At 33.0% G+C, this 21,002-nt stretch overlaps 1 protein-coding gene across 1 annotated transcript in view; it reads left to right on the plus strand.

The window, feature by feature from the left end:
• Nucleotides 1–17,520, plus strand: part of LOC129222100 (glycine--tRNA ligase-like) — a 67,096-nt gene extending 49,576 nt beyond the window's left edge. The window contains exons 14-17 of the mRNA XM_054856541.1: nucleotides 1,809–1,918; nucleotides 7,301–7,394; nucleotides 12,976–13,163; nucleotides 17,363–17,520. Of these exons, the coding sequence (XP_054712516.1) occupies nucleotides 1,809–1,918; nucleotides 7,301–7,394; nucleotides 12,976–13,163; nucleotides 17,363–17,476 (506 nt within the window). The 3' untranslated portion in view covers nucleotides 17,477–17,520. The remainder of the gene's footprint in view (nucleotides 1–1,808; nucleotides 1,919–7,300; nucleotides 7,395–12,975; nucleotides 13,164–17,362) is intronic.
• The last annotated feature ends 3,482 nt before the right edge of the window (nucleotides 17,521–21,002 follow it).

Consider the following 21,002-nt stretch of genomic DNA (forward strand, 5'->3'; position numbering starts at 1 on the left):
CGTTTTTTATTTATTTATATACTATTATTACTTATTTTTTATTTATTTATTTTTAAATGATGATAAATTCAGACTTAAATTATAACTTTTTAGATTCGCGGAACCCTTAGATGAATTTTTAGTGAACCGGTTTTGAATATTTTTAATTTCACAAACAAAAATTATGACAACCGCATTGACTATACGTAAAAGTTGACCATGTAAAACATAAAATATATATGAAAGCACAAATAAAATGAAAATATCTTGAATTCTTTTGCTTAATGTACACTTTACTCATATGAAACGAAACATTCCTCCCCCCATTCTTTTTCAGATTTTTTTTATTGTCTTAAAATAAGTTCAATGTTTTAATTGCACCTTTCATGAGACTTTTAAAATAGAAATAAACTATTTGGTTTATTTTCAATAATCAAATTCCTAAATTAGTAAATAATCCATTTCAAGCAAGATTTCCTTTTTTTTTCTTCTGAAGTGTATCACATGTTCCGAAATACTATAGCAGTAATAAAGCTTGCTTTGAAATTCTTTTCTAATTTAAGCCGTATTGTTGTAAGAAAATGATGTGGAAAAGTTGACCTCAAGACACCTTTTCCACATTTCTTTGAATGGGGAGCCGTTTGAATGAAACTAATAACTTGTTTGCGAAAAGCACTCCATAGGGAATCAACCTCCCAGGGGGCAGGACCTTATGTTAGCGCTGGACATTTCTGTTATTTCTCTCTCAGCTGGGGGCTTTTAGTTACATGCACAGAAATATCCTTTAGGGAAATAGGGGATTAGCCTCAAGTTTTGATCTTTTGTAATCATTTATCTTCAAAATACTTCCCACCCTTGAGCAACTGATATCTGTGCTCTCAGAAGGGATTAAAGTCATAAGAGTTACGATAAAAGAGCCGACCAGCAAAGGGATGTTTCTGTGTTTGTTGGTCGTTTTAAAGTGTCACAATGTATCAGAATGCGCCGAAGAATACTTTTTATCCTCTTAGAAAATCATTCACACACTTAAAGCGTTTTTGTCCATTCAATTCCCTTGCTCACAGGTTGAATCTATCAGTCAATTGTTTGAAGAATGCTTTGTTGAGGCCTTTTGAAAGATAGATCATCTTACATTTAACAGTTTTGATTTCTTAGGTTTACAAAAAGAAAAAAAAAATGATATACTAAGATAGAAGAAAAAAGAAAAATAAATCAATAAAATAATTAGTGTTACAAAAATTATTGCTTTATATTCTATCATCTATTGCTTATTATTTTCCCGTTATGCACTGTGGAAATTTAATGAATATTTCAGTACATATTAGCAACCTTGTATTTTATTGCAATGCTTAATCCAGTACCTAAAAACCAATAAAGCGAAGCGATTTTCAAATGCAAGCTCAACAGCAGAAACAGCATTAAAACCCCGATAGCAAAATGGGGAGAAAAGTTCTATTACAATGTAGCAAAAATCAACTCCGTTCGTTATCTGCAGTTTTCGGTCTGATCATGGAATGGGTTAAATAAAAATTTGCTATATTTTCTTAATTCCGTATTTGAAAAAATAATGTGCTATTTGTGAAGTTTAAAGTCATTCTTATTTTCAGTGTTAAGTATTTTAGATCTGAGTTAAACTTTTATTCAGAGTGCAGTTTTTGTAAATGCAGTTTTGTAAAGTATGCAGTGTTTTTTTTTTTTTTGAATTTCACACAGTTTAAAGTACTTGGAATACATTAAAATCATCACGCTTATTATTATTTCTGAAAAATATGAACTATGTACTTATCTTTGATAATTTCTTATTTATACAAATATGCATTCTTTTCTAGTGGAAGAAATTATTCCTGCTGTTATTGAACCATCATTCGGAATTGGAAGAATTATGTATGCCATTTGGGAACACAGTTTTAGAACAAGATCTGGTGACGAAATGAGAACTGTAACTATTTAAGATTTAATAGGTTGTTAAATTAAGGTGATGGAAACTGTTGCATGTTATGTGTTAGAATAATCCTGGTTCCTGTGAAAATGATATGGTGGACTACAAATTTGTAGGTTGATGATTACGAATAAGATGCTCAATGAAGAGGAGAAAGACAAGCGAATTATTTGTACATCATAACCGATATTTAACCTTGCTTGTTTGTTATACACCTTGAAAAAGACTTTTTAAAATTCATTTATGTTATTTTATTTCATTTATTTATTTTTTTAAAAAAAGTTAAAGTTGACAATAATTTTGTTGTTGACATTCTTTTGACACAATTTGTTTTAGAATGTATTAAATGTAGCCTTCTTTAACTAAAAAAAATGCTTAGTTGTGAAAAGTAATAGCACTATAATGCAAGCTATAAACAATCCTGATAAAACTTATGTTGTGGGCTTGTTACAAATGGATATCATTGCAAGCATTCTCTGATTAATTTTAAATCATTTGCTGTTTACAAGACATACACATATAACTTTAAATACTGCTGTTTTTTTAGGATTTTTTTTTTTTTTTTGCTTGTTTTCCTTGTAATTTTAACTCATAATTTCTCATTGAAGCTGAATTATTAAGGAAAAATCTTCAGAAACTTCAAACATGTAATGTAAATAACATCAAACCAATCAATTTTCTATTGATTTTAAGTTAATTTTTTGATAAATATTTATTTTTAGTTTCTTGCCTTAAAATTATTTCTTTTTTACTTCACGTGAAAAAACTATTACATTATGTATAATTTTTATATAACTTATTATGTGTAGTTATATTTTTGAGAAATATTTTAAGGAAAACTAAAATACCTTTATTCATTTTTCTTTTAATTAAATTTAAAATATTTTTTGTCAATATGAAGGATTTCGATGAAATATAGTGCAATTCTTTGTACAGTACACTCCTGACCTGAATATCCGCAGAATTCGGTGGCACAGGTTCAGTGGATAACGAAAATCGTGGATAACCTGTAAAATGGTTTAAAACATGAGGTAAAGCAGGGGAATACTGTCTTTTGCTTAAAAAGGATTGTATTGTAGATTGTACCTAAAACTTGCACAATGAAAATGGGTGCAATATTAAAAAAGGATTGCCAGTGGCGGATGGGACAGCATGAACCGGCCCTGGCATGTACAGACCGGCCGGCCTTTTAAGAGTTACTCTTTGAAGAGGAGACGCCCCCCCCCCCCCTCTCTAGTTTGTTTCAAATATAAAAGAAATAATGGATCTAGCTTCTAGTTTTAGGAGGGATTCATCACTAGAGTCTGATGACTCAAATTAGGAGAATTGCATTTTACGAATGTGGAGAAAAAGAATTAGTAATACAAACACTTGCATAGTAAAAAGTTTAATATCCATGTAGATAATGGGGGATTCGGGGAAAAATTTCGAAATTATAGCTCTAAAAACGCACTGTTAAACTATTTTTAAATGATCTTGGACGATGTCTGGGGGGGGGGGGGATTGGAGAATTCCCCATGAAAATTTTCGAAATTAGAGTCTTAAAAACGCACGTAAAAGCTATCTTTGGAAACACTAGGAGAAGGGGTGGAGTTTAAGATTTCTCTCTAAGCAAAATTTCTCAATTGAAGTTCCCAAAACGCAAATTTAGAAGATAATTGACGCTTTTGGGGTGAGGGTATGTTTCTTGAAATTTGTTCTTTAACAAGTTTGTAAACGATAAACTGAACCCCTCCCCCTCCTCGCCTAAGACTGTCTCTGTAGTCACACCTTGCAATAACGCTTGAAGGGGGGAGCTTTTTATGTGATGTCGCGTGAAAACAGAATGTATAATTGTAATGAACGTGCAAAACAAAAATTCAGAAGATCCTTAATGATATTAGAAGAGGATTTAGAAGCAATCCCCAAGAAAATTGTTGAAATTTTCAGTTCGAAGAAGTTACATATAGGCTATCTTTGATGGCGAAGGAAAATGGATAAGGTAAAGAATCTTCCGATGGTATATTAGCCAAAAAGGAAGGTAGGGCTTCAAGTGGAGAACATGTTAAGGCATCATGGAAACATAAGCCCTGTGTTAAGATCAGCAGATATCTTCTGGACTTATGCCCGTCGCGAGATTTAAAAAACACCTTCTACGTTTTTACACTTCCCGTGTATAAAATGGGCAATTTAATTATTTCAGACTTATCTTAAATACAGAGGTAAAGAATGAGTTCAGCTTCTGGATTAAGAGCAAGTAATAAGTAGATCTTATCTAAGTATTGACAACCTGAACCTAATCGTAAGTATAATATTCCAGGGGGGGATCCAAAAGGTTTCTCTTCGGAAATAGTTTCGAGTTAGTCGTCTTAAAAATGAACTAGAGGCAATCTTTGGCAACGTTAGGGGAAGGAGAAATTTCGGGGCCTTTCCCGGAGAATTTTTGGGACATTGTAGCTCTAAAAACGCAGCTTTATACAGTTTTTGATGATGATTCGGAAAGGAGAAATTCGGTGGCCGACGTTTTTAAAATTTTCTGATTTATATAATCTCAATGCCTTTTAGGCAATCTTTACATTGGTTGAGGGGGGGGATGTTCGTGGGCACTTTCCCGGCGATTTTTTGAACTTGAAACTTCTAAAGTGCTAATGTTGTATCACTGACTATGTTAAAGATAGGTTGACTGACTTGGTAAACTATTGGAATTTTTAACTCTAAAAGTGCAGGATTGGACTTTCTTTGGAAATGTTAGTGAGAGCAAAGATCCGGTGCCCCGAATCTTTGCTCCCGAGAATTTTTATAATTTGTTTCATTAAAAATACATTCTAGATGATTTTAGGTAATGCTATGGAGTGAGGAGGTTCGGGGGTGTTTCCCAGGAAATTTTTTGAAATTGGAATCTAAAAAATGGAATTTCAGCTCTTCTTTAATAACGTAAAGGGGACCGACGTTATTTAAGTCGATTTTCAATGACGTGAACGGGAGGAGTTTTCGGGAGACCTCCCCTGAAATCTTTCGAAATTGAAGCCCATAAAAAGAAATTTAAGAAGACCTTTAATGATGCTGGTGATCGTGTTGAGAATGCTCCAACGAAAATATTTCGAAGTTATATCTTTTAAAATTCAGTTTTTAGACGATTTTTGGTAATGTTAGTGGGTGAAGCTGTTCGATTATACTCCTTTGGTATTTTTGCGAAATTTGAATTCCTCAATGAAGTTGCAGATAATCTTTGCTTTGAAACCCTAAAAACGAAAGTTCAGACCATCTTTTAGGATAAAAGAGGGAGGACAGGGTAGGTGACCTCTGAAAAGTTTCTAAATGGAAGTCCTAAAAACTAAATTTTTGGTTATCTTTAAGGATGGGGTAGAGACGTTTCTGCAGAATTTAGGTGATCACTCTTCTGCAAGCTTTTCGAATTTGAAGTCCTGAATAAAAATTGTAGGCTGTCTTTGATGACGGTAGGCGATAGAAGAAGGGACAAGGTTCCGATTTGGAAACTCTTCCCTGGCACTCTTTCAAAATAAAAGTTTTAAAACACGTTTTTCATGCTTTTTGGTGGTGTAAAAAGAAGGGATAAGGTTCGAGGACCCCTTCCCTTCCCCATTCTTGGCTAAGTCCCTATGTTTTTTCATTTAAATTGTTGATACAAATTTTGTGGGAAAACCTCCCTCAGTATTTTTTTTCCCAAGGTTTTTCCATAGCGAAATTTCCAACTTCCAGCCTGATGTTTGTACATGTTTGAAATTAAAGTTTTAGGGATTCATTAAAATAATCTTTTACCATTTTGGACTGATGTGGTACTTTTGAGTGGCACCGTAAGTCTTCTTTTCCCAACTTTATTTTTTTTAACCAACATGTCTTCTAAATCTCTTGATAAAGTTTTGGTTTACTTTCGTTTCGTAGATTCAAACACTTAGAACTACTGGTGTGACTATTCATTACTATATTTCAAATCACCCTTACAGCATTTTAATTTTTTTTCTATTCAAAACATGCTTCGGCGGCCCCTATGAAATGGTCATGGTTATTTATCTGTCCATTTCTTGTATTAAGCTGAAGCTTGTCATGGGTTTGTGCTATGTACTCTGTACTGGATACTTTTTTTCGTTAAAAAAAATGTTCGAAACATACATTTCAGCGGCCTTCAGTTAGGTAAATTACAACAAAGAAACGTGGATGTTCCTAAGTAATATTCAAAGGTTTAATTGCTAAATATTCAAAGGTTTCATTTTCTTTTAAAATTTTGCTGAAAATTACTTTTTTTTCACTGGAATTCTACCTGTTATTTTATTATTACTATTTCAATATTTTAAAACTGAGAACGTTTTCTATTTTCCTTATATTTATTTATTTATTTATTATTATTATTATTATTATTTTAGTCTTCATTGAATTAAAATTGGCAGCTTCGGTTCGGCTGCCTCCTTTGGTGACGGCCCTGCCTTGACGTGTTCATTATCCCATACGAACCAGAGGCAGTTGCTAAGACCTTAGAAGGTCCTGGGTAGTTATGCAAAAAAATTATCTTATCGGCCCGACACACAGAAAATCATCTTATTACTTATAGCATGAGTTTGTAGAGTTATTGTTTTTTATATCTTAATTTTGCAACCTTTGATTTTCTTGCAGCGACTTTCTTATAAATCGTTGAGAAATGTACCAAATTATTATGATATTACCATAGATTTTTCTTAAGAGAGGAAGAAAGAAGGAAAAGAAAAGAAAAACATTTTTTTTTTTACTATTCCATACTAAAATTTAATGCGGCCCAAACAGAGGCGGCCCACCGGGCAAATGCCCGCCTGCCCGCCGGGCCCATCCGCCCCTGAGGATTGCTTGTTATTGAAACGGATTACACACATACGCGAGTAAAGCGTGCAAACCGATTAACTGCAACAGATCAAACTAGGTTACACCAAAAAAGACTGGAGAGAAAAAGAATTTGTTCAAGACTCGTCCAGTGACTAGTTTACATGTGTAAGTACTGTAGATTTCAGTAAATTTGGTAGATCTAAAATTCAGTGAGTAGTGTAGATCTGAAGCATTAACTAGTGTAAATCTGAAAATCAGGTTTCAACGTGTCAAATTTTGATGACCTTACAAGATTTGATGGCATTTGAAAGGAGGAGGAAGAAAGAAATAGATAATACCTAAAGATAGATTTTGCACTTGTTGTGTTGAAATGGGTGCATTTATCTACTTTCAATTTATCATCATCGATTTTTTTTTTTTTTTGAGTGTGAAAGCCTGCAAATAATCGGCCTTGAGGATAAGCCACCCACGGATAATCGGGATTTTACTGTACTTGAGTGTACTTACTGTACTTGAGAGTACTGTTGAATTTACTGTACTTGGTGTATTCCTATTTTGAATCTCTTAATCATTGTTTTCTTTCTTTTTTAGTTCTTTGCCTTACCTCCAGCAATAGCTCCTCTGAAATGCAGTGTTTTACCTCTCAGTGGGCATCCCGATTTTGCACCCTTTATTACTCTTTTATGTAAGTAATGATTTTGAAATAAATTTTGTTTGTGTGTTGCATAACCACATTTGTGGCTGTTGGGCCATAATGTGACAAATATCATCCCGAAACTGACGAGTAACCTAATCAGTCCCACAGGACTAGTAAGTTCGATTCTCAAAATGATCTATTTCAAACAAACAGTATAATATTCAAATTCAAAGAAACAAACTGTGTAATGTTTCTTTCTTCTGACACCTACCACCTAGGTCTCGCCGCCTGTGGTGGGTTGATGTGAACAACAATTAGTGTTGCTTGCAAGTTGGTGTTGGAGTGAAAGAGGTGAGGAAAATCATCAACTGCATTTAAAGTCATAATAAATCGGCAGAATGGGAGGAACTATAGGCGGTTTGTCTTGACAACCAGATGGATGATAGTATCAGTGTGTAGGACTTTTAATAATTTAAACTAAAGTACACAGGACTTTTGAGACCTTGAATCCACTTTTTAGAGAAATAGACAGTTTGTAGTAATCTGACATGCTTCATTTCCTTGTAATTTTGCTTTTACTACATTTTTCTTTTTTTATGAAATTACAACCAAAGCATATTTGCTGATCTTTCATTTTGAATTACTTTGAGTTAACCCAATTTAGGTGTACTACCAAATACAGTAAAATCCCACAGCAACAAACTTCAAAGGATCACAACTTTTGGTTGTTGAAATAGGAATTTCGTTGTAATTAGTGAATGCAATACCAGTATACTGAATACCAGTATTTGGAGCTATTTTGCAATTTCCTAATACCGGTATTTTCTGGTTTAGAATACTGGTATTTTTGGTATTAGCTAAAAATAATATATAGCTTTTAATCGAAGAGTTTTCAATTAAACTAATTAGATATCTACTGTTTGTTTAAATATCAATTTCTTTTTCGGTAAAACAGCATGAAAATCAATCTTTTAAAATAAAACTTTGGCTTCAAAATCACAAATTTATAGAATATCAATGAATAAAGGTATGGGAAGTATTACAAAATAATATTTTCATCACTAGATGGTGCAATGAATTACACTTTCGTGAGTTTATGTGAAATACGTTTTTATTTTCTCCATTTCCTTGACCTGTTCTCTTGTGAAAATTAATTTTAAGTATAATATCTAATTGTTTGAACTATTAACGATTAATTTCAACCATCAATTATAGCAACTATTTATGAGTTTTTTAACCCCTTGAGGACCAGCGCACGGAAAACAAAGCGCAGCTACGGGACCGAACGTTCCGAAATGGAACGCCGCTATCGGCCCGAGCATTTACAGCAGTTAAGCCTAACTTTACAAAAATATTCATATAAAATCAGCATCTCAAAATAATGATTCCAAATTTTTAATTTGCTTAAGCAATGTACTACTGATTACTAATTATTAATATAAAGACTATGACATTATTAGAAGGGAGTGAAATAATTAGAATACTAAAACTTTAACTCTGCGCTCAAAGTTAAATGATATAAGCACAAAAACAAAGTTTGAGTTAGACATCGTGAATGCGGAATCAAAGAAAAAGAAATGTAGCGAAAAATCTGTTCCTTATGTAATTTTAATTAAAATAACTAAGGTCAACGAATTTAAACTAGTTAAATTCCCATGTGACAAGTCTCAAAACTGCTTCATAATGCACTCAAAAACATTCCCTTTCACTCACTTCGCTAACCATTTTTATTGCACTTTTCCAGTCTCCAAACAAAAAAGAATAAATAAAGAAGAACAATATCAGAATGGATTCAAAAGTAATCATAAACTTCAGCGCCTCTTAAATGCATTCCTGTACTCTCATTGAACGAGGGAATCCTAATAGTCTGGAACACATATACAAAAATATTTTAACCTTCCTCCCCTCCCCTATAATTTATTCAGCTAGATGTATATCTCTTTCAATTACTCGTAACAAAAAAAGAGAAGCAAAGATATAAACAAGAGCAATTGAGACCTCATAAATCATATGCGCAGAGCAGTGATTCACTGTCTGTTTACATAAAAATAAATATCCTATTGAGAGGCCCAAACAAGAAAGTAACGCCTGTACATGAAGGTCAAATACCATGTGACTCGAATATGATGAAAGTTAAAGCAATTTAGCGCATCTATTATTGTTTAAATATTCAATTTAATCGTTCCATTTGGAGAAAGCGTATATGTGAGGCTGGGACGTCAGCATCAATCAGAGTGCGTAGCAGGGAAGTGCCGCTGGGCTGATAAGAGAGGAATCGTTGCGTAGCGTCCGTGTGACGCTGGGTGCGAACGGGTTAATATTTGTCTCAACTGTACTGAATTTTGAGAAAAACTTTTCTTGTTATTATGACACAGTAATTTATTGTCACTGGTATTGGTTGGTTGTCCTGTCTCGCTATTCAGCTTTATACCAAGCAAGGGTGCCCATATAGGGGGGCAAGGGGGACTTGAGCCCCCCTTTGAAATGAGAACTTCCTTGCTTTTAGTATTTTTTTTTCTTTGCAAAAATGCAAAACCATTTCTTCTTCAGCCATTAATGAATAAGTTATTTAAAAAGTCAAATTTTAATGACTCTAATCTGTCCTGAAATCTGCGTCCATGGGGAAAATATCCTGCTAAACTCATGGTTAAAATATCTGAGCCCCCCCTTACAATTTTGCATATGGGTGCCCATGCAAGCAAGATGTTATTTATGATGTATTGAACATTTGCAAGGAGGTAAGGGATTATCAGTTCAAACATATTTTCAGACATTTACATAATTTTGAAGAATTTTGAAAAGGAAATGAAAATGAAAAAAAAAAGAACTATCAAGATCAAATTAATCGTAAATTTCAAACCAAACGGTCAATAAGCGCAAACACAAACCTAATCTGACCAAGAGGAAATTTTTGAAGATGATGTTAATACAGGAAAAGAATCGTCATTCAAAAAACAGTAACAATTAGCAAATAATAATAATATTACAGTAGAAGACCGTTATAACGCACACGTTGGGACCAGAGTTTTTGCGTTATACAGGTTTTTGTGTTATATAGATCATTTCACAAATTTTGAAACTAATATTCAGAGTATATCTATATATTAGCAATTCAGAATGAGTTTTATCTGCAATGAGTATTAAAGCACAAATATTAAAATTAGTTGTTCACAAATAAATATATTTCACAATCAAAAGAAAGTGCATCATCCTGCACTTCTGCTAGCTTCATGGTTTGCATAACAGCTGCATTTTCAAGAGCCATCTGGTATTTTCTATTTACTGTAAGTACTAATTTTCCTTTAAAAGCTTTGAATTAAGATGGAAAGATGAAAAACTGTTTCAAAATTTAATTTGCCTTACAGGGTGGCGACAGATCAGGGAAATCAGGGAGATCAGGGAAAAGTCAGGGAACTTTATTAATCAGGGAAATATCAGGGAATTTTGAAAAAATAACAAAAAATCAGGGAAAATTGATTTTATGAAGGAAAAAAAAATTTTTTTTTGCTCTACGAAATTAAGTATTTTAATTACCTACACATTTTCCGCCAATTATCTGTTCTGAAAAAATAAAATTAATGAGGTGCGATTATACACTACCGCATATTTGTGCATCTTTTTTCCTCAACGTCAAAGTATTGGATCTTACTTATTAACCACAGGATGAACTTCCTAAGATTGCTTCTGTGTTGATTAGGTTGCTTATTTTACCTAGCTTAAAATTTCATTTTACGCTTTCAATGCTACGTAAAATAAACAACCATAAAGGCAAAGAGGAAGCCTTCATTAACGCCTTAGCTCCTTTGCCTTTATCCTTTATTCTATTGTCTTGAATTAATGTAGTACTGTAATCATGATTTCATGAAGAAATCTTTGGTTTTTGAATTAATACTATAAAAGCTTAAAAGTTATTACTTCTTCACGTTTTTAATTTAATTGCTAAAATTAAACTTTCTATAAAAAAAACTTTGTTTTTTTGCCGTTATACTATTTGTTGTCACCGCAGATTATAAAGGTTTTCTTTTCTTCAGATTTAAGTGATTCTTTAATTTTATAACCAAGTTGTATTCTTCTTTTATATATTTTGAAAGTAACTAATTGCTTTTTTTTTCTTTTTTTTTTTTCCTTGCATTTCAAAGTTGTTTGTTACAAAGGCAATCTAAGATTTTTTTTCGTTACATACTGAAATCATTTGAAAAAAAGTTAACTTGTGTACTTAAGTGAATATCTTTATTTTTTTATTGTTAAAATGCTGTATTCATTCATTAAAAAGTATGTTCTTGATTAGAGAAAAGCTCCCTATGAATGCATGTCAAATGGTTTCATCTGTTTTGGATAAATATGTCAATTAGTTATATAAGAATTACTACATTACTTCTATTCTTTCACTATTACTTGTTATTCTTGTAACAGTTATTATACTGTTTGAAACTTAATTCAAAATAATTTCAATTACTTTTTAGTTCTATCATAAATACACATATGTTTTTAAGAATAATTTTAATAGTTTCTTAAAATTCTTAAGAAGTGGTTTCTGGAAGTAAAGTATTATTTTTTTTTTTCAAATTTTCTATAATCTTTCCATGTATAAAAATTTAATATACTGTTTTGTAGTCCCCCCCCCCCCAAAAAAAATTGTCTGGGCTTTTTTTTTAAAACCATTTTATTAAAAAAGTAGCATTTTTTCAAAATATATCTTTAGTTCATCAACTTTACACAACTTAACATGTTTAAAATACTGCATTTTATGCAAACATACAATGGATATCAAGTAGGGCAAAGAAAGAAAACTATTATTGGTAACGTAAATCAGGGAAATTTGGTGATCTTAATAGGGAAATCAGGGAAAAGTCAGGGAACTTTTTTTCACAGTTCCTGTCGCCACCCTGCCTTACAATTTTTATGCTTGCAAAGCAAAACAGAGGGATTTTTTAAACTTCAAAACATATTGTTTACTTCTGAAAAGTTGTGCGTTTTATAGAGAATTGCGTTATATAGGTCGGCGTTATAACGGTCTTCTACTGTAATAATAATGACAAAAAAACTACAAAACTACCCTACAAAAGAAACACCTACACTCACAAATTTTTTTTTTTTTTTTCAAAACCAGCAAGTTAAAAGACCGAATTATTTGAAGATGAAAGACTTTCAAGCAACTACAGGTGGCAGTGCATCGGCCTGCGTGAATTAAATAATATTTTCAACTGCAGAAAATTTCTTCAGTAAAATGAGTTCCAGGTTTGGTGACAATTAAATAGATGCATTATGTTTCTTGCTATTATCGATTTTTATTATGATATTTGTTCAAAATAAGTAAATAATGCACATTTTGCACAAAATAACAATATATGGCAACGAAACATTATGTTTTTGAATGTTTTTCGTGAATTTCTAATACCGGTATTAATACCGGTATCCCGGTATCACTTTTAGAAAATACCGAATACTGGTATTGCATTTTTGGTTCGGTATTGCAATCCCTAGTTGTAATGGAAACCAAATTGGGAGTGAATTTTTTTTTTGTTGTATTGATATTTGTTTTGTGGTAACCGGACTTTAACTATGTATATTGCTTTTTAAAAAATTGTTTTCTTTGCTTTAAGAAGTTATGTTTCTTGTTTCCTAATAGCACAAGATCTGACAAACAATGGTGTTTCTCATCGTGTCGATGACAGTAGCGGGTCTATTGGTCGTCGTTATACTCGAACTGATGAAATAGCAATTCCATTTGGTATAACTGTAGACTTTGATTCATTGAAAGAACCTAATTCTGTTACTTTGAGAGAGCGAGACACAATGGAGCAAATTCGAGTGCCTGTAAGTGTAAATTGACTCTTTTCCAATTATGTATTTCTAACTGTATCTTTTAAAATATTTGTTCCTTGTTGGTTTTGGCCTCCTTTGTCATACCTAAACGCTCTTCTTCCAGTGAGCTATGAACTGTGTGAATTTAATAACTTTACTTCTGAAAGAGCTCTGGAACCAATCGCATAAAATGTCTCCAGTGGCCAAGCTCGATTATTAGCATGCCAAAATGCAGTTGATTACACTTAATCTGCAATCTTTAGGATGTTGGATTTTGAAAGAGAGGAAAATCTATACTAATAATATAAAGCAGTAGAGTTTTTGTTTGAACGCGCTAATCTCAGGAACTACTGGTTCGAATTGAAAAATTCTTTTTGTGTTGAATAGTCCATTTACAGAGGAAGGCTATAGGTTTTTTTTTTTTAAATCAGATTGACCGAAATGTTTGAAGCGTGTAATTGCAGGTGTAATTGCAAATTAAATGTTTAATTAATAGTTTAGTTCTATGAATTCCTATAGCAGGTTAAGTTTAGTTCTATGAATTGCTAATATATGGCGGGTTTAGTTTAGTTCTATGAATTGCTAATATATGGCGGGTTTAGTTTAGTTCTATGAATTGCTAATATATGGCGGGTTTAGTTTATTCTTCGTGAGGGCGCTGGCTGACAGTGTGGATAGCTGCGAGGAATCATGCCCATGCTACACTGTTGTGATCAGGGAGCAGATTTTTGAATGCATTTCTTTTTTCGATGTTCAGGTTCATAATTTGATTTTGTAGGATTTTCTAATGGGTTTTTTTTTTTTTTTATTTCTTTATTGTTTATTTTTGTTCTCATATTTGAAGATAGTTACTTATCTAAGTAAATAATTTGATTTGTTGCATAATTTAAATGTGATTTTTCTTCATAATGTTTTTATTATAGCATTGTTTATTTGGCGAAACACTTTAATTGCAGGGGAAAAAAACTGCTTCACTCGCTAAAGGGCAGGGTTACGGTAGCGTTGTTGCTTGGGGTGTTAAGCGATGAACTATATAGTTGAAGGATTACTTTGAGTTTTAAAGCTACTGTTAATATTTTTGTGTGTTTTAGTGAATAGTTTTAAATTTATAAGATCCTTTAATAGGTCTTTTGAAAGGGTGTGTATGCATTTTAGTTGAAGAAAAATGATCATCTCACATCAGAAGGGGTGTATTTCTTTTGCTCAACGGACTTCCTTTGACTTAAAACTGAAACTCATCTGCGTAAAATAAAATAAAGGTGTCAAATCTTAAACCGCGTATAATCGAAACCAGGCCCGGCTCTTGGGGTAGGCAACCTAGGCGGCTGCCTGGGGTGGCAGATTTCAGGGGCGGCAAATTTTGGAATTGAAACATATTTTTAAAAAAAAGAATATCTATTTCAGTGTCATAAAATTCACTGCTTCAATGCTAAAAAAAATAATAATTTAGAGTGTGTACCAGTGCTTGGATAGGCAAAACATAGTTTGAAATATAATAAGAAATGCAATTTAATTTTAGAGGCAGTAAATTGCCTAACTTAAAAAGTCTTTAAAAATATTAATATCTGTTTCAGTGCCATTAGTTGCAATACTTTAATGTTAAAAATTTAATAATTTAAAGTGTGTACAAGTGCTTGGATATGCAAAACCTAGTTTGCAATTTAACTAGAAACTCACTTTAATTTTAAGCACTTTACAATTATTATTATTTTATTAATATATTGTTATTTTATATTATTATTATTATTACTCATGGGAGGGGGGCAACACTTATCAATATTGCCTAGGGCGGCAGAACTACTAGAGCTGCCCCTGATCGAAACCGTGTAAAATAAACCTGTGTTAAACGAGGGTCTACTGTATACTTGATTATGATTGCAACAGAACTTTGTGTTGCATAAGTGTATTGGCTATGTCCAGTTTGATTTCCATTTCATTATCCTCTTCTTTATGGTGAAATGACCTGTCTTCTAAAATCTAAATATTCATAAAACATGGGTGTGGGCTCTTTCTATCCTATAAATTGTTTTCTCATGAAATCTCTTAAATTCTGTGAGAAGGGTCATTCCTTGTAGGAAAAGAATGATTATTTCAGTTTCTAAGTCATTTTGTGGGAAGATATTTCATTTGGTGAGCAACTCATGTTGATAAGTTCGCATTACAATGTGACATTCAAATGGAATATTACATTTAGTAAGATAGGAAAACAAAGATTATTAGTTGAGAAGTGATTTGGAATGTGGTAATTACTGGTCAACTTCAATCTGTGTAGAAAATTGCCAAGAAGAAAGCAAAGGCAAACTTAGTCTAGCAGGGAGAAAGGTTGTTCTGAGTTAATTTTATTTGATAACATACAGTTGAACTCTGTTAATATGACCACAGTTAATATGAAATCACGGCTAAAATGAGCACTTTGTAATTTAGTTTGGTGTATTATTTAATTACATTAAAAATATCATGGATATTACGTAGATCAAAATGAAAGTTCGGTTAGGACGAACAAAACTTCTGACCTCTTCCTAGAAAATATTCCTGATTGAGTGCTTCAATTTTCTTTTTCAGCAATTTGTCACTTTAGATAGCTCTCCATGCATTTCTTAATCCTGTGAGTAACTTCCAACCCTTTCCTTTTAGTCATCAAGTAGTGACAGCTATTCTACCTTTTCTGGTTGGCACTGAAATTTTAAGTGAAAGTGAAACTGCTGTCAATGCAGGCATTATCTCCCAGTCGTTATTGCCTGCTTCTTCTTAATCATGAACATATACCCCCAAGTTCATACTTGTTAGCTCTCTAGGGGGCCGAAAATATTCTCAAATTCATTGAGCTATTGTGGGTAGCCAAGTCCTCGGCTATTCTGAAAGAGTTAAAGCTCATTACACATGTTTACCTTTGGACAGGACGAGATAAAACCGGCTGTCTTTTCATTAGTGTATTACCACCTATCCCCCCTTTATCACCATTCTTCGAATTGGTTCTTCAGTTATCGCTAAAAAAATTTTACACAATAAAAACTACTGTCCCACTATTTCCGACCCTTCTATTTAGTCTTTCGTAGAATATCGATAAAACAAGCTATTTCGTTCTGTAAATAAGCTTAGCTTTTTCTGGTTCAAGGAAAAATTCCGTAGTATTTATCTTGACTGGCAGTTCGACGTTTCTGATAAACTGAATGTTGCTTTATTTGGTAGCCCATTAAAAGCTAAAGATGACAAGCATAAAAAGAAAATCACTATCAATTCGGGAAAAGATAGACATTGTAAATGAGTTGCTAAGCAATTCTGTTTTAAATTTACATATGCATTTTTCATTTTTACCCATTTTACTTATTCACGGTTTTTAAAAATAACGGTTAATACGAACAAATTCCTGAATTTTTGGCATTTCATATTTACCGAGTTCAATTGTACTTCTAAAAGTTGCTTACTGTTCTTCAATAGTATTGATTTTTAAATAAAGGTGGGGTGAGGGAGGGGTTGGACAGGATTCAAATCATTTTGAAATAATTCTAATGTTAACATTTAATTTGTAAAACAATTAAATTTTAAACACTGGCATCTCTACCAAAAGAGAAAGCATCGATCTCTACCTAGAAATTGGATACTTATTTTTTCCTGTGACCAGTACAAGGACGGATACAAGAAAGGGGCGATGGGGGCGATTGTCCCTCCTTTAAGGGACCATACTCTAGGAATTTTTTTGAATTGAAGTCCTAACATGAAAGTGTAGGCCTTTTTTGACAATGTTAAGAAGAGGAACTTTTTTCGAATTTCCTACAAATTTTGAATTAAAAAACTGAAGTTCTAAAGTGCAATTTTAGATTGCCTCTTTCAACAGAAAAGGAAAGGAGTACTCTAAGGAACCTCATTGGCTAAATCTATGTTTTAATTGTTTCAGATAAAAATCCTGTAGCTACCCCCCCCTCCCCCAGCATGTATAAACCAGATATACAGTAAGAGGTCTGTCAAATCGACCGCCCCTCCTTGAAAACTTTCTGGGTCTGTCCTTGAATCAAGGTTTCAGCAATATTGCATTCAATGAAAAAGAAGCTAGCTGTCATGGCTAACGTTTTGTTAGATTTAAGATTTTCAACCGAAAATTAGACATAGAAAATAATTTTAAAAATTAAAACATAGTAAAGGGGACATGTTCTATTTATGAAGAATATAAGGTTGTTACTAAATCTATTACTAATAAAGTTGTGTATTTTTAGTTGGACCAAATAGCTTCACTAGTTCGAGACCTGGCCTTTGGAAGGAGAACTTGGGAAGGTGCTAAATGCTGTTTCCCAAAATTTGAGCAACAAGAAACCACTAAAGCTGGATAGTTCCTATTTTTTCATGATATTTAATAAAGTATTCATTCTTTTTATTCTCATTTGTCTTTGTTTTTCTTAACAAGTTTTTTTTGTTTCATTTCAAATCGTTTTGCGATGACGATATTGCAAAGAAATAGAATTGTTTTAGCAGGGCCTCTGCAGGACGTGGATCCAAACACTGAAATATGTATATGGCTTTAAATTTTGTTTTTTAAATTGATCTTCTCACTATTCATTATCATAATTAATTTTATGTATCGTTTCCCTTCATGTAACTTTTTTTCTAGTCTTAGAACTTATGTTAAATAAATTTTACAAAAAACATTTTTTAGGGAATTCAAGCAAGTGTTTCCAGGTTAGTTTTTATAATATTTTTGATGTTCGTTAAAAAAAAAAGTATAGTTTAACATTAAGAGCATACTGCAGTAGAAAATTTGCACAAAATGCTATTGATAAGGTACAAAAGCAGCAGTTCCACTTCCCCTGTAAGTTTTACCTACTGGGGGTAAATTAATCTTCTTTTTTATGAGGTAAGTGATTCCACTCATAATAATGATGTTTTTAAAATTATGAACAACTCTTATGAAGGAATTTCTACAATGAAATCCAAAATAATTATTAAGACCTAGAAGCAATTCGTAGTTCAGCTTCAAAAACTGCAAAAGCTGGTGACAATCTTTACTAATAATAAAGCTGAAAATCTCTCTGTCTGGAGGATGTCTGGATCTCTGTGATGCGCATAGCCCCTAGACCGTTCGGCCGATTTTCATGAAATTTGGCACAAAAATAGTTTGTAGCATGGGAGTATGCACCACGAAGCGATTTTTCGAAAATTCGATGTGGTTCTTTTTCTATTCCAATTTTAAGAACAAAAATATCATAAGATGGACGAGTAAATTACGAAATTATCATAACGTGGGCACAAGCCAATTGGCGAGATGCGAAATTATCATAACGTGGAACCGTAACATGGGTACAAGCCAATTGGCGAGAAAATTCACCATACATTATTTGTAAATATACAGGCGAACCGAAAGACCTTTTAATTTTTCTATTACGGGCAAAGCCGTGCGGGTACCACTAGTGTATATGTAAAACTTGCATCAAAGAAAACCATAAAGTATTATGTAGCTCTGAATTTGGAAGTTGATGTAAATGGAAAAAAAAAAAGGGTTGCCACGCCACAGTGAAACCTGATGAAGCAAGAAAAATACAAGGAATTCAAAAATCAGCAAAAAAAAAAAAAAGGGGGGGGAAAATCTAGGGAATTTTGAAAAAAAATTTAAAAACCTGGAAAATGCAGCAAATTTTGTAATTTTTTAAAAATTGAAGTTGCAAACATCAATACCCAAATATATAAATTACATAATAATATTTTAAAAAAAATCAAATAGATTTAAAAATGCAAGTTTATTTATTTATTTTTTGTTTAAGTAAATTTTAAAATGGGTTTCATGAGACCAAAAAATATTAATTGTTTTATTTAACATGAGTCTTGAATTTTATGCTAATTTAATTTAGAGAGCATGAAATTAGTGATCAATATTTATTGTTCTGCTTACTTTAAAAAAAAAAAAATTATTTTATGAGTAATGAAGGGTAAAGAGAAGTCTTTTTTTTTTTTTTTTTTTTTTGAATAAAAAGTTTAATAAATTCAATCGCTATGCCATTATTTCAGTTGCAATAAATTCTTCTTTTTTCCTCTTGTTTTAATCAATTAATTTTTTCCCCTGTGATGAAACTATCAGGATATTAATGTTCTTTTTCAAATACCACTGTTCGATCGTTTATAATGCTGCATATGCAATAATATTCACACGGGAAATGCAGGGAATTTTTTTCCCAGAATAGAGTCAACCCTGACATTAATCTCCTGATTATCTGCGAAATAGGATGGCACGGTAACCACGGATAAGAGAATTCTCAGATAATCCACAAATTAGGGAAAAACAAATACTGTGTATGCAAATTATTGCTTGAAAAAGGTCAATAACTCTGGCATATGCTAGAAAGTGATAGAACATGGCATGATGAGCTAGAAAATAACTGATTATTGCAAAAGGATTACACACATATAAGTAAGCAAATTGTGCGAGCAGATTAACTGCAACAGATCAATATACACGCAAGGGGGAGGGGGAGGTTTCAAGACTGGACCGGTCTGTCCTTTATGCATGTAAGTAGTGTAAATATAAAAATTGGTAAGTAGGGTTTATCTAAAAACCAGTAAGTAGTGAAGATGTAAAGCAGAAAGTAGTATCTAGTCAAAAATCAGGTTTCAATTAGTCACGTTTCAGAGACCCAGGGGTGTTTGTGATCCCAAAATTTTAAGTTGCCGTTTACGGAAGTTTTGGGCTGACAACACATTCTAAAACTGAAAAATTATTTAAAAAAAGCTTTTAAAATCTTTTTTTTCCATTGATTTTTGTATGTATATTGAAAGAGTTTTATGGGGGGGGGGGGGGGGTAAGTTAAGCTTCCTCATAGTTTCCGAATATTTCGCACTGGATTTTAGAAAATTTTACTTGGTTCCAGTATCACCTAGTCATGGGCATAATCGAGTTCTCATAATCGAATCACTCGATTATCAAAGATCACTCGAGAACTCGATTACTATGAGTTCTCGATTAACGTATCTCGAGTTCTCGATTATCATAGATCTCGAGTTCTCGATTATCGCATCTCGAGTTCTCGTTATCCCTTCGCGAGTTCTCGAGCGATGAACTGCTCGAGTTCTCGATTATCATTTTCCGAGTACTCGAGCGATGACTGCTCGAGTGCTCGATTATCACTTTCCGAGTTCTCGAGCGATGGACTGCTCGAGTTCTCGCTTTGTGAACTTCTCGAGATGTTGAGTTCTCGAGAAGTCAATCACTCGAGCAGTGTACTTCTCAATCGATTTGATAATCTGAAATTTAACTTCTGAAAGGATTCAGTTACCGGGACAGATCTATCATTTAGTGGGTCAGAGGCATTGGTGCCCACCTGGGTGGGGGAAGGGGGTCAGGGCGCAGACTACGCCATTGAAATTTTGACGTTGTTTTGAGAGGTATTTCTTACTTTCTTGGAGAGCTCTTGTTTTTTTTTTTTTTTTTGGGGGGGGGGGGGGAGGTATTTGCGAAATTTAGGAGAGGGGTGCGCCCTTGCTCCTAGGGATGTGTGCACCTGTCAGAGGGCTGGTTTTGAAAAATTAATGTTTTAACATATAAATGGGCGTGGTTTTTGTTTGCCGAAAAAAATTGCACAGGAAAATGGATCATGGCGCTCTTAAGGAGGGAGGTGGGGGTTCGTTTTAAGAAGTGCGCCAGAACACTTGAGGAATGGATACTCCTGCGGTCTAAATGATTTTATGATCAAAGATTTGCCTCTCGAATATTCGTTGTAGAAGTTTGTGTGTTGTGCTTGCATTCGACTAGTGTTGTAATTAATTCCATGCATGCTGCCGAATGCCTGCTTATCAAATGATTCTTTGGGATGATTTGGTAGCCCAATGATATATTTTTGAGAGAAAGATGTTAACGAATGAACACATTGA

This window comes from Uloborus diversus, chromosome 5 (genome assembly GCF_026930045.1).
Source record: "Uloborus diversus isolate 005 chromosome 5, Udiv.v.3.1, whole genome shotgun sequence".
In the NCBI taxonomy this organism is placed as follows: Eukaryota; Metazoa; Arthropoda; class Arachnida; order Araneae; family Uloboridae; genus Uloborus; species Uloborus diversus.